General features: G+C 40.8%; 1 protein-coding gene across 1 annotated transcript; it reads right to left on the minus strand.

Annotated features, from left to right (window-relative positions):
• Positions 1-1494: 1494 nt before the first annotated feature.
• arvcfa (ARVCF delta catenin family member a) lies at positions 1495-15277 on the minus strand (the record flags this gene model as incomplete). The annotated part of the gene is made up of 16 exons (XM_079235688.1): positions 1495-1613; positions 1802-1878; positions 3177-3264; positions 3357-3468; positions 3855-4047; positions 4126-4276; positions 4929-5056; positions 5984-6055; positions 6184-6201; positions 6944-7112; positions 7653-7770; positions 7872-8055; positions 8143-8621; positions 10529-11148; positions 11733-11891; positions 15257-15277. 16 exons carry the CDS (start codon positions 15275-15277, stop codon positions 1521-1523), a joined length of 2682 nt encoding a protein of 893 aa, XP_079091814.1. The 3' UTR covers positions 1495-1520.
• Positions 15278-15542: the final 265 nt, after the last annotated feature.

Genomic DNA, 15542 nt, shown 5'->3' on the forward strand with positions numbered 1-15542 from the left:
CGATGTAGATATGTGAACGCACGGTACACGTGTGTATCTAAAACATGACTAATGCCAACACATTCAAGCCCTCTCAGTGGCAGCGTGCAACACACAAGTTCAGAAGTTCATAATCACCCCTCGTGGCTCCTGCGGATATGAGGTCCTTGACAGCTTGTCTGGGTGTACATAGAAAATGCACCAAAGAAGTTTTCAAAATGTTCTGTCACAGGTCCTGCAAACTGTTTCAGGGGAAAGCAGTGAATAGAAGTGATTCGGGGGGGGGGGTCAAAACACTAGTAATTCAAATAAGATCACATAGAATATTAGTATGTGTGATTTGGTTAAAGAGATACAGTAGTTTGGGGGAGTATTTCCCAGTATTTCCACGTCAGAAATAGAAGAATAAGTACGTTGTGTTTGTAATTGTGCTTTAAAGTTCAAGTCCTTGTTCTCATGATGTATCCTGTGAAGTGTGACTAAACATTTGACCTGACTGTGAAACATGTGTACATAAGACAACACACATTTTTAGCATTTCACTTTGACCATTTATCTATTCATTTCAGAACACGTATAGGTGGGTTTGTTAAACTGGCCAGTGGGTGCTGTTTAATCTAACAGGCACCCACTGATCAAACAGAATCCAGTTTGTAATACAAAAAGAGAATACAAATAAAAATGAGAAATTATGCACATCATTTATTTTAATTTTTCATTCAACATCGCAATGCAAAAAGAACCACTGCAAAGCAGAGTTGTATAGAATGTAGCATCACTTACCTGTATTAGCTAATGCACATCAATAACCTTAATTAATAACATGGGTATTACAATAAATATTACAATATAAATACCTTCATTTAGAATATTAACAGTCCTTTGTTACACATTTACAATCCCATTTTGCCTATCATGAAACAAATGGAAGATTTTCTTCTGACTGCCACGTCTAGTCTAAAGGCAGGTTTGTCAAGAATAAACTGAATACCAAATAAATTGGATGTTTTTGATGACACGGTCGATAGTAGTCCTAATCCTAATTATCTCAAACAACTGACCAAAAATATTATTACAATTATTTTATATATCCGAATCTTCTTTAGCCCAGAACCCATGGGGATGGACAACAACAGATCCAAATGTCACTTTAGGCCCTAACTTGACAAACTAAAAGTAGTATGAATTGTAACAGTTTAACAGTAAAATTCTAATTGTACATGTCATATATTCTTTGGAGTCATGATTCACCACAGTTTGCATAATTAGGCTATTTCAGATGTCATACATAATCCATCATGAGACTCAGGCATACAGTATAGCATCCTAAATGACAAAATCTATTACATATTTTTGCCAAATAACCTCCATAATAAATACATGTAAATGTTTGGCACATTATTCCCTGTAAACAAAGGAAATTCTTTTTAATTGAGCATGTTTGTCTGTCTGTACAAGAATGAGCAAATTGCACAAATCCGTATTTCACAAAGGAAAGTCTCTACTGGATTTAACCGGCTTCCCTGGCTGTGTTGTTGTGTTTACACCCAGGAGTCCAGTGGTGGAGGTTTGTTATCCATGAGGCCCACTGCAGGCCTGCCAGCTCTGATGAAGTGTTTTCTCTCACTTATCGCCTTGGTAAGGAAATATGCAAACAGATTGTGTTAGTTAATTTGCATGAAAGAAAATTGACAGTTCAAATTTAAATCACAGATAAGTAATACTTTTAAACAAAATCCTCTAACACAATGACTACAATTTCATCTCATGCTCCATACGCGTAAAATGTAAACTAATTCAGTACAGTCAAATGGTAGATTACCTGCAGAGTGTCTTTTTCCACAACAGGTACTTTTCCATCTCCAACTCTATCGTTTGGCTCTAAACTGGAGTATACATCTGCAAGGAAGAATCATAATAATATTAGCAGTAGGTAATATGGCAAAAGTGTTGCTAGTCTTTCAATACAATGAGAGAACAATAACAGATGTGAATGTGTTTGTACTTTTAGGGAAACCTTTGGAAATAAGAAGCCTGCTTTTGGATTTTCCAATAATTGTCTATTTCTTTCATTATGGTTTAATGAGAAACCCCAGGGTTGTATCCCCCAAATAAAAAATTATAACTTTTGCCACAAAAAAAGTTAATTATAAGTCAGTTCGCTAGATGTCAGTAGTTAAGAAAATAATTTGTAACTTGCTAACATTAACTATTTTTTGTTATGAAAAGGTTCCTTTAATAATGTATAATTTAAATACACTTTGTGGGTTAGCAAACAGCATATGGCTGTGAAGATATCTTCTTTCAAGAGAGTGGCTATATTAATTCTAGCTAACATTAATAATACCAGTAAGCCAGTGAAGCTGGATGCAATGTGGCGTATCCCTCAGTCTACTCATGTTACGTGCATGGGCAACTTTACAGCTAATGCTACTTGAAACACATTTTATTTAGCCATGTATAGCTTATAAATGTGAAGAACAACCTGGCTACATAGCTTTTAGTCAAAGACTAACTTTTCAGTCAATAAATGTGGCTCACTTTAAGCCTGTGAATGTTAAATGAGGTCTATTTGAGCATTTCACTCAAAGCCCCAATTTCCAAAACACTTCACTGTAAACAATAAAATAAAAAGCATGTAATTTCTTCACCAACATTTTTCATTAGAGGCCAGTTATCGAAAAGTACTCATTGAAAAATGTATTTCGACTGAAACACCAGTAAGATGAACAGGCAAATGCAATGAAATCGCTTATATACCTATTCCCCCAAATAAATATTTCAAAGAGTGTTTAAGTTATGATCATAATTCATAAAGAAGCTTCAAGAGAGAATCACTGTATTGGTAGGAAGCTAGAGGTCGCTCTTGACGTGGGAAAGCCGTTGCCCTTTTGGAACAACATTCAAATGAAATGTGACTGGTGATGCGTGAGCCTGCCCTGCCTCTGGGAGAGTCTGTTCAGGCTAATAATCCAAGTCTCTGAACTGATAACCTTGACAGCACATCATTGGTTTAAGGCTATGTTTCAGAAGAATATGGTCTGGGACTGAAAATGCCCCTTTCTTTGTCCCTGACCTGACAAGAACTACAGTATGTTGAAAAGCAGTTTTGTTGCCTGAGCTAGAGGACACTTTGCTCATTTAAATGATGGTTTAATAACATTTTGCTGAGGGAATGCATGCAATGATTTGCTGACCTTGGTTTTTGTCCATGAGAGGCAGGGTGATGTCATCGCTGCCTTGCTTTCCACTCTTGGATTTTTTAGTCACTCCGGTAGTTGTTGGCTTTGAAACACAAACAATGTATGATAACAGAATGTCACGCTTTCCTTTTGTTTGTATAGGCATGCACCATCCAAGAAATAGCAATAAAATACCTTAAAGTGGCTCTTGTTCCAACCAGCCTTGGTCAGAGCGGTCCTCAGGTCCTTGTAGGTCCATATTGTCTGGAGCACATGGGAAGCTGCCTTGGTCTCTCGAGCTGCTTGGCTGCCGACAAATCATTAGACATTGTGGTCGACAACAGAGGACAGCTCCAAGACAATACTGTCCCATAGAGTCAAATCCATTCCTGATTGCCCTGGGATGTGATGCTTATAATATCATGAGCTATTGCATCGAGGCTGTGTCTGAAGTACAACCCGATATCAAGCAGTGGCCTGCAAACAAATACTAAAATACCAATGCTGTTTCTTCTCTTTTTTTAGTCAGATTTAGAAAAAAGGACGATATCTGAAGCTTTAGCTTTGGATTTCTGTTTAACAGGCTATGCCATTATTATTTGATCTTATTTTTCATTGTTTAGTTTGAAATACAGTTCATGTTCATAAATTTGTATACAAGAACAAGTAGTTGAAAGACATTGATTCAAGTACCTTGACTTGTTGATGGCCACCAGTTTCTGCACTGCATGCCCCTGTATGAGCGCTCGGGCGTTCTCTGGGCTCTCTGTGATGATCTCATGGATGGTGTTCAGAATAGACACCACTGTATCTCCCTCAAGATTCTTCGCTGGGTGCTGCTGCCCACATGGCAGATTACCGACAAGGTCTCTCAAAGCATAGTTCCCTGTGTGACAGAGAGACCACACAGCAAAGTTAGTATGCAGATGCAGAGCCTGTATGCAGATGAGTTAGAAGACAGTACCTATCAGGTCTTTATTCCTCCTGTCCATCGCCAGGTTGCGAAGAGCAATAGCCACAGCTCGCACCACTTTGTCCACATCGGAGCGCAGCAGCTCCACCAGAATAGGCAGCCCTTTCTCTTTTCTCACTGTGGCTCGGATGTAGCTGGACCACTAGAAGAGCAAACACAAAATGCAGCTGAGATTTTGAGTTTGGGGCCTTCACATCCCACTCATCAATCATTGTTTACGGATCTCAGAGCTGTGGGGATGGTGGCAAAAAAAAATGGACCAGCTGCTAAAATCAAATAATAAATAATCGATAATTAGTATCAGAGGCACAAAAAAAAACATGGTCAGGGATCTCTAAAACGTTTTTTTGTTGTGCTGATCCAATCTGTGATCCAATCCGTGACTCTAACCTGTGATTCGATCCAAATCGTGAGTTTTATGATCCATTGCAGCACTAGTGTAGACTAACTGTTAGTAAAGGGTTAAAAAGACCCTAAAACTGATTTATTTACGGTACAGCTCACTTCAAGTCTTTTCTTGCTATGAGCGGAGAGAGCCATAGTGATAATGTCAGAGACAAATCCTGGACCAGCTCCATAGACAATGTACAAGGACACAAGGACACTACGATAGCAGCCATGGTGATCTTACTTGGATATAAACTAGGCCAACAATGTGCCACTTGATAACTACATCAATTTAAAGTTTAATGCTCCCATTTCCAGCTATATAGAGACCATTGTGTGGGATGCTCGCCACAATCACAGCCCCTTTTGCAAAGAGCGTAAAAACTAGAACCGTTCCAACTACTCACAGCCCAGTGTCCTGCAGCGAGGTTCTGCACGGCCCCTGCGGCTGCCTCCAGGGTGTTGTGGTTGTGACTGCAGGTGAGAAGAGAGAGGTAGAGCCTCAGCACCTCTGGCTGGTACAGCAGTTCCAAGCCTTTGAACAGAAAGGCAGAGAAAGACATGGATGACATTCAAGCAGTGCAAGTCCTGAATAGATTATGTTAACACTGTTCCAGAATTTCTTTTATCTAGTTTACTTTAGGTCAATTAGGTCAATAAGTAAGCAGGCCAGGAGAAAAATATGTTGATGAATTTAATGAAACCCTACGCAACAAAATTACAACTCTGTCAGGCCCCTGCAGAGTTGTTTTTTGTACTGAGCCAGTTAAGATTGCCAGACATCTGACAAGTAGTATAAAGCATCAGGGATTACATGCTGGCCTTACTGGCCATACTGATTTGCATTCACTGGTTGGAGTGTGGGAGCCACGAGCATAGCTTTGATCTCAGTTCAAACGGCAGCCGGATCCACATATACTGTATTCAGCACAGTATATTACCGTGAAAATTCAAATATATATGCATGCATGGCTTAAAACAGCAGCTTTCCGGTTAAGACACAAAAGAGTAAAGATAGTTTTAGGTGTAGCAAATAAAGATATATCAGTGACAGGCAGTATCTTGAGTGAATTCCAGTTCCTGCCAGAGAAAATGTGCCACCTCTAGATGTTGCCAGATTTCAGTTGGAGGGTCATTTTGTTTTAGTAATGAAACTCTCCTCAAGTAGTGCAGGTGCTGGAGTGTGGCTTTGCATTTAAATGAATTGTCTTTCAGGCCATGCCAACATCATGCATACAAAGCAGATCACATAACGCAGAAAGCAGGTACTGATGCTTGATTATCGTGCTGCATGATGATGATATATGATGGACGCTCTTCATAATGAATCGACCTTTAATTGATCAGAAATAAGCCTTATGTATAGCCTACTTATTTCATAATGAGATGCATCACAGTCACTATTTGTGTTAAATTTAAAATGTTTTATGTGAAGTTGATATTACATTTCTTCAGTATATACCTTTCATTTGTTCTGTACGTTTTGGTAAATCCAATGTACCGTATTTTCTGTCCATTAATCCATTTTTCCAACCTGTACATCACAGACACATACATGCACACAGATACAACACTGGTTTTCATTATGTCAGTAAATGTGATGTTGTATTGAATCACAGTATCACCACCATGAAAATAGTCAGCAGTAGCGAGCAGACTGACCTTGATTGAACCACTCCTCTGGTGAATACGGTTCGAAGGGAAAAAAAGATCAATGTCAAAGACTACGATTATGCAGCAGCAGAAGACACAGAGCATGTGGTGAGTCACTGGGGGGTACCGACAGTATCCGGTTGGCTCAGAGAGGCATTTGTCAATTTTGTGCAATTTGCTGAAAGGTTAGTAGTGGGGAAAAGCCATAAAACTTTAAATCCCAATTAACTCTAACCCTATTGTTTCTCCATTAAGCTGTGTCCTGCAGCACAAGCTGCTGCAACCTATTAATTACTGTATATCAGCTGTAATTCAAATTATGACTTCTATTGGATTATGCAAAAAACCTTCAGTTGCATGGTGCAAAACAGAATATAAACAAGCTTTTAAATCTTGGAACCTGTCACTCCTTCTGCAGAGCAAAATATACCATCAGCTGCTGCACATGCAGGGTAATAAAATATAATATTCTCATTGGCATGAAAAAGGGCAAGCAATGTGATACTTCAGCTCAAGGTCGAAACAATAGATTCTATGAAAACTAAAACATGCATGGGCAGTGTATGTGCGGAGAGGAAGTATAACAAAGAATAAAACAATAAAATAAGATGTAAAATATTCTGAAAATGACTCAGGGGCTTAAAATAGCAGTTTTTGAAGCACAGGCTACTAAAACAGATGCACTAAAGTCTCTTGATTGTACAAGCACTATCAGACTCAAATCTCAAACACTTCATGTTGATGCCATCAAGTATCATGGGCGACCAACCTTTGGGTCTTTTTCCCCCAAAGCAGTCTGTCTCGTTCTTCTTCTTCTGGTGTCCCACTGTTCTCATCAGATGATTGGCATGGGGTTCCTGAAATCGCTCCGCTCCTGGTATCTCTTTGTGAACATGATAGGACAGGTTTCGCAGGATGCACACGCAATTCTCCACGGACTGAATTGAGGACGACAGAAGATTTCAATCAAAGACGCTCTGCAGAAAGGTGCACAGCATTCGGCAGGCATACAGGTGTTTACGCTGACAAATTCTAGGTCCCTTTTCAGAATTAAATGTATTGGTGAGTTTTCCTATCAAAATGTAAATTTGGAGGAAATGTCACTTTGGAGAACTTTATCCATTATTTGAATGCTTTGGTGACTTGCATTACATGTCTGGATCAAATGCAGTTGTGAACAGGCTATTAACTTAAATGTTATGCTAAATTAGAGAAGTGTGAGAAACAAGTCTCAGTGGATTCATAAGAAGACGACGATACATAATGGAGAGTAACTGACCATTTCACAAAAATAACTCTCTTGGCCGTGCCTTTTAAAAAAGACAAATTATTACAGCATTTTATGTAATTACCAAAATGACTAAAAGCCATTGATATGAATTTGTGTATGTATGTGCCTTAATGTACCAGGGTGCAAATGGTACCATATCAATTTGTAATATTTTGATTAAAAAAACAAAGGCTCAAATTTCAATGACCTTATTATCAGTGTCCTTGTTGACAAGAGCTGACTGAAGGGCATGAAGGAGCGCGTCCACCAGCCCCTCACACTCCCTCAACCTCTGCCGAGCCTCCGCCCCATCTGAGCTGACGTTCCTGCAGAAACAACTTTGTTAGCAAAGCTGCGAGAACTCAATCCACAAGTAGTACACTTTTAGTGTCTGTTGTCCTATGTTCCACGACTGAAGCAAAGGTACCTCAGACATCCAGAGGTGTTCTTGAAGACTGTAGTCCACTCAGCACTCAGCAGTTTGGAGGGGTTGGCGGAGTCTCTCCTCCATCCTGAGTGTGGGATGATGATCTCATCAGTCAGTGTTTGCAGCCCATTGTTGATCACCATCATCTTCAGCGGCTCATGGGAGGAGAGGTTCCACAGGGTTCCTGCAAAGGAAATAATACAAATGCTGTTGAGAATAAAGGAAGGATTGCAATCTATGGATCCAGGAAGAGTGAAGAATTGAGCGGTACCTGTGACTAACTCTTTGACCTCAATGCTGCTAGACTTCCTCATTAGTCTGACTAAAGCTTGGATGCCATCACAGTTCTTGATGGCCACTTTGTTATTGTGGTCTTTTCCGTAGGATATGTTGCGCAAAGCCCCACAGGCCTTGCGGTGGACCTCAGGCTTGGGGTGGTCCAATAATTCCACCAAGATCGGCACCCCATTCAGCTGGCGCACCTCCTGCTTGATGCGGTCACTCTCATAACACAGGTGCTGCAAATAGGCGGCAGCATTGGACTTGACTGGGTCCATCGGGTGGCTGAGCATCGAGATCACCTCATGCAGGTTGGGGTCTCTCCAGCGCGGGTCTCTGCGGAGGCTGTCCAGGCTGACCATGCTGCTGCGTTTGTGGGGGAACTGCAGGGTCTGTGCTCGGCACATGGCCTGGAAGAAAGGATTCAGATTCCCCTCCAGCTGGGCCATAAAGGCGTCATCATATCCACCTCTGAGGACACAGAAAATGGAATGCATGCGTGTTGCGGTCAGGACAAAAAAGAATACACAAACATGAATCTTTCATTTGTTAGCCTCTGAACAGGTATATTCAGTTATTCTGGCCGATCAGACCTCTGCTCAGGTTGAAGGCGGGCCAGTGATTCGATCAGAATTAATGGGGTGACAAATCACCAGTTTACCAATGAGAATGATAAAGGTGCAATTTGTCCCACCTTAACAGGGGCAGCAAAGCTAACAGGACACTCAGGAAGATGTCAATCAAGACCGGAGAGGTCGAAGAAACCAGATTGTGGGAGCATTTGATATTTTAGTGTTAATCAACATTTTGAAAATTACACTACACTTTTGCTGAGAATTGGAAAAGAAGATTGATGCTACAATGTGTACACTACAGCCAGCACTACATTACAATACATACTGGTTAGCTTAGCTTAACCTAAAGACTGGAAACAGAGGGAACAGCTAGCCAGCTCTATCCAAACACCTACCATTGTTTGTTTGTTCCTCAAAAAATTGAGTGTGAAAGGAACAAGTTATATTGTTATGGGGGGTTATGTGCTGCTCTTTTTCTTGGCAGGACAGATACATCCTGGAGTCTCCAGGCGGAGTTTGGTACAATTGGACAGAGTCTGTTGTTTCCCTCAAGTCAAGCTAACCATCTCCTAATTAAACACTTGTATTTATCAGACAAATATGAGAGTGGTATTGATCTTCTCATCTAATTATCAGCAAGAAACAAGCATATTTCAGCAAATGTCAAACTATTCTTTTTACTGTATATTTAACAGTTTGAGGGAAGCAGGTTTAATAGTGTCTCTTAGTCTCACAGATTTAACAGCATAAATGAGTTGCGTGTATCTTTTGTTAACAGTTTTGTCATTTTATATGGGATAAGGAAAAGCTTCTGGCAGGCAATACCCGGTGAAACCTCTTTATTTATTGACTTTGCAGCAGGCTGCCATTCCTGATTGATACCAGCTGCTACTTAACTGCTGTCCATATGTCTTTCTATTGTCCAGGCGGATTCACAGGACCAAGATAGAGGCCACTGCCGGGTGTCTCTGCAGCGACAAAGTTTGATATACAATTTTCACAGAAGGTCCTCTGATCAAATGGCGGAGTGTTGATTTGGGCATTGTTACTACTGATGCTGTACGGTGTCAGTATACAGCATTATACACATACACTCTCTCTCACTTTACTTATCATTTGGTGTTGTTTCATTCATGCAAAACCTCTGAATCTGTCCACTTCTTTGATGAGATTATTAGGCAAACACATGCATTTTAGTTTTTCAAATATTATACATATTTGTATTCACAACTGTATATCATTATTATTATTATTATTATTATTATTATTATTATTGATATTAATAGGTTATTTTGTATAAAATATAATAATGTATTGAATACAAACTGTGTAGATGAGGTAAACTACAGAGGCAAATTGGTTTGGTATCAAGGCATTTGGTCACATTTACTTTACTCATGGTATTGGTTGTCACAATGGGTTCCTGTTATACAAACTGTTGTACATTGTTGATGCAATGAATGTCAAAAGTGAATTAGCTTGTGTTTAGAAGTGTCTGTTTCGTATCCTTTGTTAAAGGGGATGTCATTATCAGTATCCTTTGCCTGCTTTCTGACCAAAACATGTTTAATGGGTTTGTTTAAAGATTTTGACTGACCTTAAATAAACAAACAGAGGTTTTCAGTGTACATTAGTGACAAAGAATATTCTCACATGGCCTTTTCAACGTGGCTAAATACATGAAGGGTCTGTTGTTTGGGCCGACATCTAGGTTCCATGGAAACCACAAACACACTTGAAACCCGTTTCCACAGTCTCCCCTGAGGGATCAATACAGTTGGATCCAATGTACCATCCTCTCACCTGGTTCTTGAGGGCTCCCTGAGGAGCTCCATGGTGGTGATCGGCCTGAACTGGTGGATTCCCCCCAGTGTTGGGTAAACGGCAGATGGGTGGTCAGCCTTCATGTCCAGGGGGTTTTCTCCCCGTTCGCTTTGGCCCTCCTCCTCTGTCTTGGGGCTGCCATGTCCTGCCGGAGCGTAGCTGTCCCTGAGGAAGGGTAAGGTGTAGTGAGCCCCAGGCTGGAAGCTCTTGGCGGGCCAGTAGCCATGCATGGTGGCGCGGGACAGGCTTCCATACGCTGGACATCCGTCATTCCCGATGCCTCTGTAGCTGTCAGGTAGGGTGTACACTCTGCTCTGCCTGTCTGGGTTCACTGGCTGAGACTCCTCGGACTGCTGCACCACCGCAGGTTGAGAGGGTGCCGTGATGGTGCTGCTGGTCGGTGTGGTCGGTGTAACAGACTCAATGGGTTCAATGCTTGCTTCAGGAATCGGTTGCTCAATAGGAGCGTGATCTTGAGCCTCTGGAGTCGTTGTGAGATCAGGTGTGTCTGATGTCTGGAAGTCCTCCTGCTGCGTCTCTGAGGATTCTCGGGTCTCACAGGGGGCTTGTTCACCCTCTTGTTCCAGGGCCTTGGACTCCTACAAGGATTGATGCACCACAACTATTATCAAAAGAACTTCTGTCAGTCTTTAAAATCCCATTTCCCAACCAATTTGTTGTGTTTACAGTCAGAGCAGGAACTAGTTGGTGTTAATTTACTTGGAATAGACCAAACATGTTTCTGTTACCTACAGGTTTAATTATTTGTACTGTACAGCTCCCTCCCCTCCTCCAGCTCATTTCTCATAGCGATGATCAATCATCATCATTTCAGCGCTTTGCTGGCTTTTTGAGGCACCGAATGATGAATTCTTTTTTCCTGCCAAACAATAATTAATTTCTCTGGTTGAAGATGAGTTTAGATTGGACTTTAGAAGCATGGTAAACTGCAGGAAATCTTATTGTCTGATTTATTTGACTGAATTTGGTTTTAACACTGAGGGCAGTGTGAGCAAAATTATTTGAAAATAAAAATAATTGTTCCTTTAGGATGCTTTCTTGTATGTGTCAAGTGATGAATGGCTCTTATAGGCTGACAATTCAAGTATAACTAAATAAATAATTTCCAAAATAATAAGTCTAAATGAATAAAATAAAAAATACTGAATAAAAAAAAAAGAACCTCAGTGTCCGTCTGCTGCGGCGTGTCAGTCTCTGTCGAGCTTTCATTGGTCGAGGTCATCACGGAGGCGATGGAGGTGGGCGTGTCCAGCTCGTCATTGGCAGTTGGGTTGTCTTTCACCTCCTGAGACAAAGATAGTTGAGGAGGCCCCTCCGAACTCTGCTCCTGCAGCACAGACAGAACAGACACCTCGGCTGATCAGCATTATTTGTGTGTATAATGTACACAACAGGGAAAAGATAACAGGATAGACCATGACAGCACATGCTATGTTAAAGTTGTCTTCATGTCATAAGGGAGCTGCATCTGACGAAGAGTTGTGAGCCAAATCAGCCTTGACAGTAAAACTAATTTATTCTCCATTACCATATAATTTGTATAATTTGAAATATGATCTGTTGAATTCAAACTGAGAAATGCCAATATGCACACTCAAATTGGACTATGTCTGAATAATCAGACATTTTTTCTGTGTTCAAGCAATTTGATGAACTATAATCTAATTGAGCGGTCCATAGGACAACAATACTCATCCTGGTGCAGAGCCAGGGATCATGTTTAGACAACAAAAAAGATATCTAGACAGATATAATAAAGGATGAGAGATTACATTTATCCCTTCTTTAATGAAATGGCTCCAGGGGATTCTCCAGTGTCATATCCTTGTGGGGCAGACTAGGATGAATAATGAATCAGTTAGCTTATCTCTATCAGGTAATGATTGCTTATAAGTATGTTATTAGCATACAGAATGATAAATAATTATTTGTTGAATGCATGTGTGTTTGGTTTGTTAAATAAAACATCCAAGCTTCATTCCTGTTTTAATGCACCACCAGCCAATTTTAAAATGATAAAGTTAGTTAAGTTAATTTTAGGGAGTGATTTACTTATGTTGATATGTACAAATACTGACAGACTGGGAGGCTTTTGCAGATCAGACCACTGGGTAACAAAAGAAAAAATCACAACAGTGGGCATAAACAGTGTTTGGTCATAAACCAGGACCTTGTAAAACATGGCCAACATGGCCAAATATCCATTTCAATATCCATTTTTATGCTTAAATCCCTCTAAACAGATGTTGACGTTCCCCATGAAAGTGTGTATAAAAAGTGCCCCCTTGATGAAATAGCCTACAGAAAGATGGGACTGGAAGTTATTGTCTTTGAAGTTATTTGTTGTGAGACTTGATTTACCACCACCGATGCTTGAATCAATAACCCAGCTGCTGCTCTGGTAGAACATGTGAATTGTTCTGTAATTTACTGTTTTTTATTTCAAGAATAACTTAAATTCTCTTTTTCTTTTCAATAAAATGGGTTTCATCAACCAGAGTGGATACATTATTCAGCATCTTGGACTGAGACAGAACTGGAGGCAGTATTTGACTATAAACACATTATATGCTGATTTTCTAACAAACTTCACACTCATTTTGCGTGTCCATAAAAATGTGCTTCGCTGCACAATTGATCTCAATTAATATACGATTATCTGATGAACATCTTTTCCGTCTTGAGGGCCTTCCGATGGCACCAGCTGAATATCTCTGAAATCTAGCCCTAACAATAATGCAAATGGCCCATCAAAACAGTTTATAATTAAAAGACTTTATCAAAGAGACAATCAATTCAACCGCATCATTTACAACCCGTTTCACTATTTGAATTGCTTATCCACACTAAATCAATTTTCATTTTTAGAAAATAGCACTGGACAAAATATCCTGAACATGCACTGAGATAAAAAAAAAAGAAAGAAAAGAAAAAGCTGTTAAATTTCCCAAAACTCTTCTTTCTGGGGCTGCGACATTAAACCGAACAAGTGCTGAGAACTCAACTTCACTGCGTTAAATCAGGCTGCAGTGCACAGCTGACTGGATGTGGAGGGAGAGGGCTTGATTCTTTTTTTTTCAAACACAAGGGCCCTTCATATCCATGTGCAAAATGTGTCAGAGTGACGAGGAGATGAAAGGGTCACACGGGAGAAATTGGCAGCAGGGACATGATCCTGGCTTAAACACCCCTGGGGAAGGTTGATTGGATTTTGTTAGGCAGCATTAAATGAACGCTAGGCCAAAAGACACACGGGGTTCTTCTGTTGTCTCCACATAGCTTGATTAAGGATTTGGAGGACGACAATAGGCCGGACAGGGGCCTGTGTGCAGTCCCCGTCTGATTCAAGCTCCAGGGAAGGCCAGGCCGCTGTGAGTCAAGGCTCATTTAAATAACTCACTGCACCATCACTAAGTGTGCTCTCAGAGCCAAATAGGTCGAGATGAAGATTCTGAATCTGACTTTAGCATAAAAAGAAAATCAAAGAATGGTATGTAGATGTAAGGTGCAGCGATGCAGGAGACAGAATGGCATGATTAGCATCTTGTTCCCATCAACTCTCAGTATTGAGGCCAGCTGCAGCCAGGGTATTATTTTGGGAGACACAGAGTCTGATCTAATGCTGAGTGAGTTCAAATTTTGGTGACCAGCTCAAGGGCACAACAGCCACAAGCATGATTCAAATTTGTCACAAATCCATTTCAGAAAGCAAAAATGATTTAAAAATGGGCACTCTGGGTTGCAATTGAATCAGTAGGGCCAGTCATTCTGTAGTGATCAAACTCAGAATAAATCAGCTTTAACAGGCAGTTTGTCTTTATCAAACTGTGGGATTGAACGAGTAATGCTTCCATTGGATAATAAAACATGACATCAGCCCACTGATGTCAGAAGAGATTAGTCACAACTTTGCCACAACTCATCTGCCCTCCACTATTTGTTGAATCAGTGATGCGCATATTGGTCGCTGTAAGTCTACAGAGTGTGTCACTGTACATTGTGAATCAAAATGACACTGAAATGACCCATGCATTAAACAGATTCATCTTCATTCAGACATGTCCATTAAGCAATGCATCTTGTTTAGTTGTAATTCAACCAGGCTGGTCTATTTAAAGAAAATACTGATTGAAATTGACATTGCCCCCAAAAAAAGGAATGTTATTTATTCTTAAAGTTTCTATTTGGAGCCTCTTTTCCCTCCTCTGATCCTCAAATAGTTAAATGCTGCATGGTCAGATTTAATGTCTCTCTGATACATCATGGCAATACACTTACCAGAGTGTGTGCAGCATTTCCCCCCTGGGGGAACAACCTCCCCTCATGATGCAATCAAACATTATCCCCCTTATAAGCTTGCCTATGCATTTGCACACATGCACGGCCATGCGCGTGCACACACACACACACACACACACACACACACACACACACACACACACACACACACACACTTGATGAAGATGTTAGCATCATGTCCCCATGCCCACAAGGAGACTGCACCGAACAGCAGTGAGAAGCAAGGAGATGAAGCGATTCATTCCTCTTTCAATCATCATGACAGAGGCAGAATGCAAAGCTGTGGAGGGCTACAGTTTTCTGCAGGAAGAAAAAAAAAAAACCTAATAGGCAAAAAAAAAAGAGGGAGGGTACAGAGCAAATAGAGCCATTCCACCACACACTTACCTCTTTCACTTCGGCAGGCATTGCCAAATCTTCTCTGCTTCCCCACAAATGATGAGCAAGATGTGTCCCCACGTGAGACGTCTGTCTCTCTGCTGAATTTGTGCCTTGACTCTCCCTTTGAGCATTTGAGGCAGTTCAAACATGAGCAGACATCCTTCCACCCAGCTCTCTCCAACACACGTCCGCTCTCTCTCCCTCTACCTCTCTCTCTCTCTCTCTCTCTCTCTCTCTCTCTCTCTCTCTCTCTCTCTCTCTCCCTCCCTCTCTCCCGCTATTTCTCTTTCTC

This window comes from Taurulus bubalis (assembly GCF_910589615.1).
Source record: "Taurulus bubalis genome assembly, chromosome: 19".
NCBI lineage: Eukaryota > Metazoa > Chordata > Actinopteri > Perciformes > Cottidae > Taurulus > Taurulus bubalis.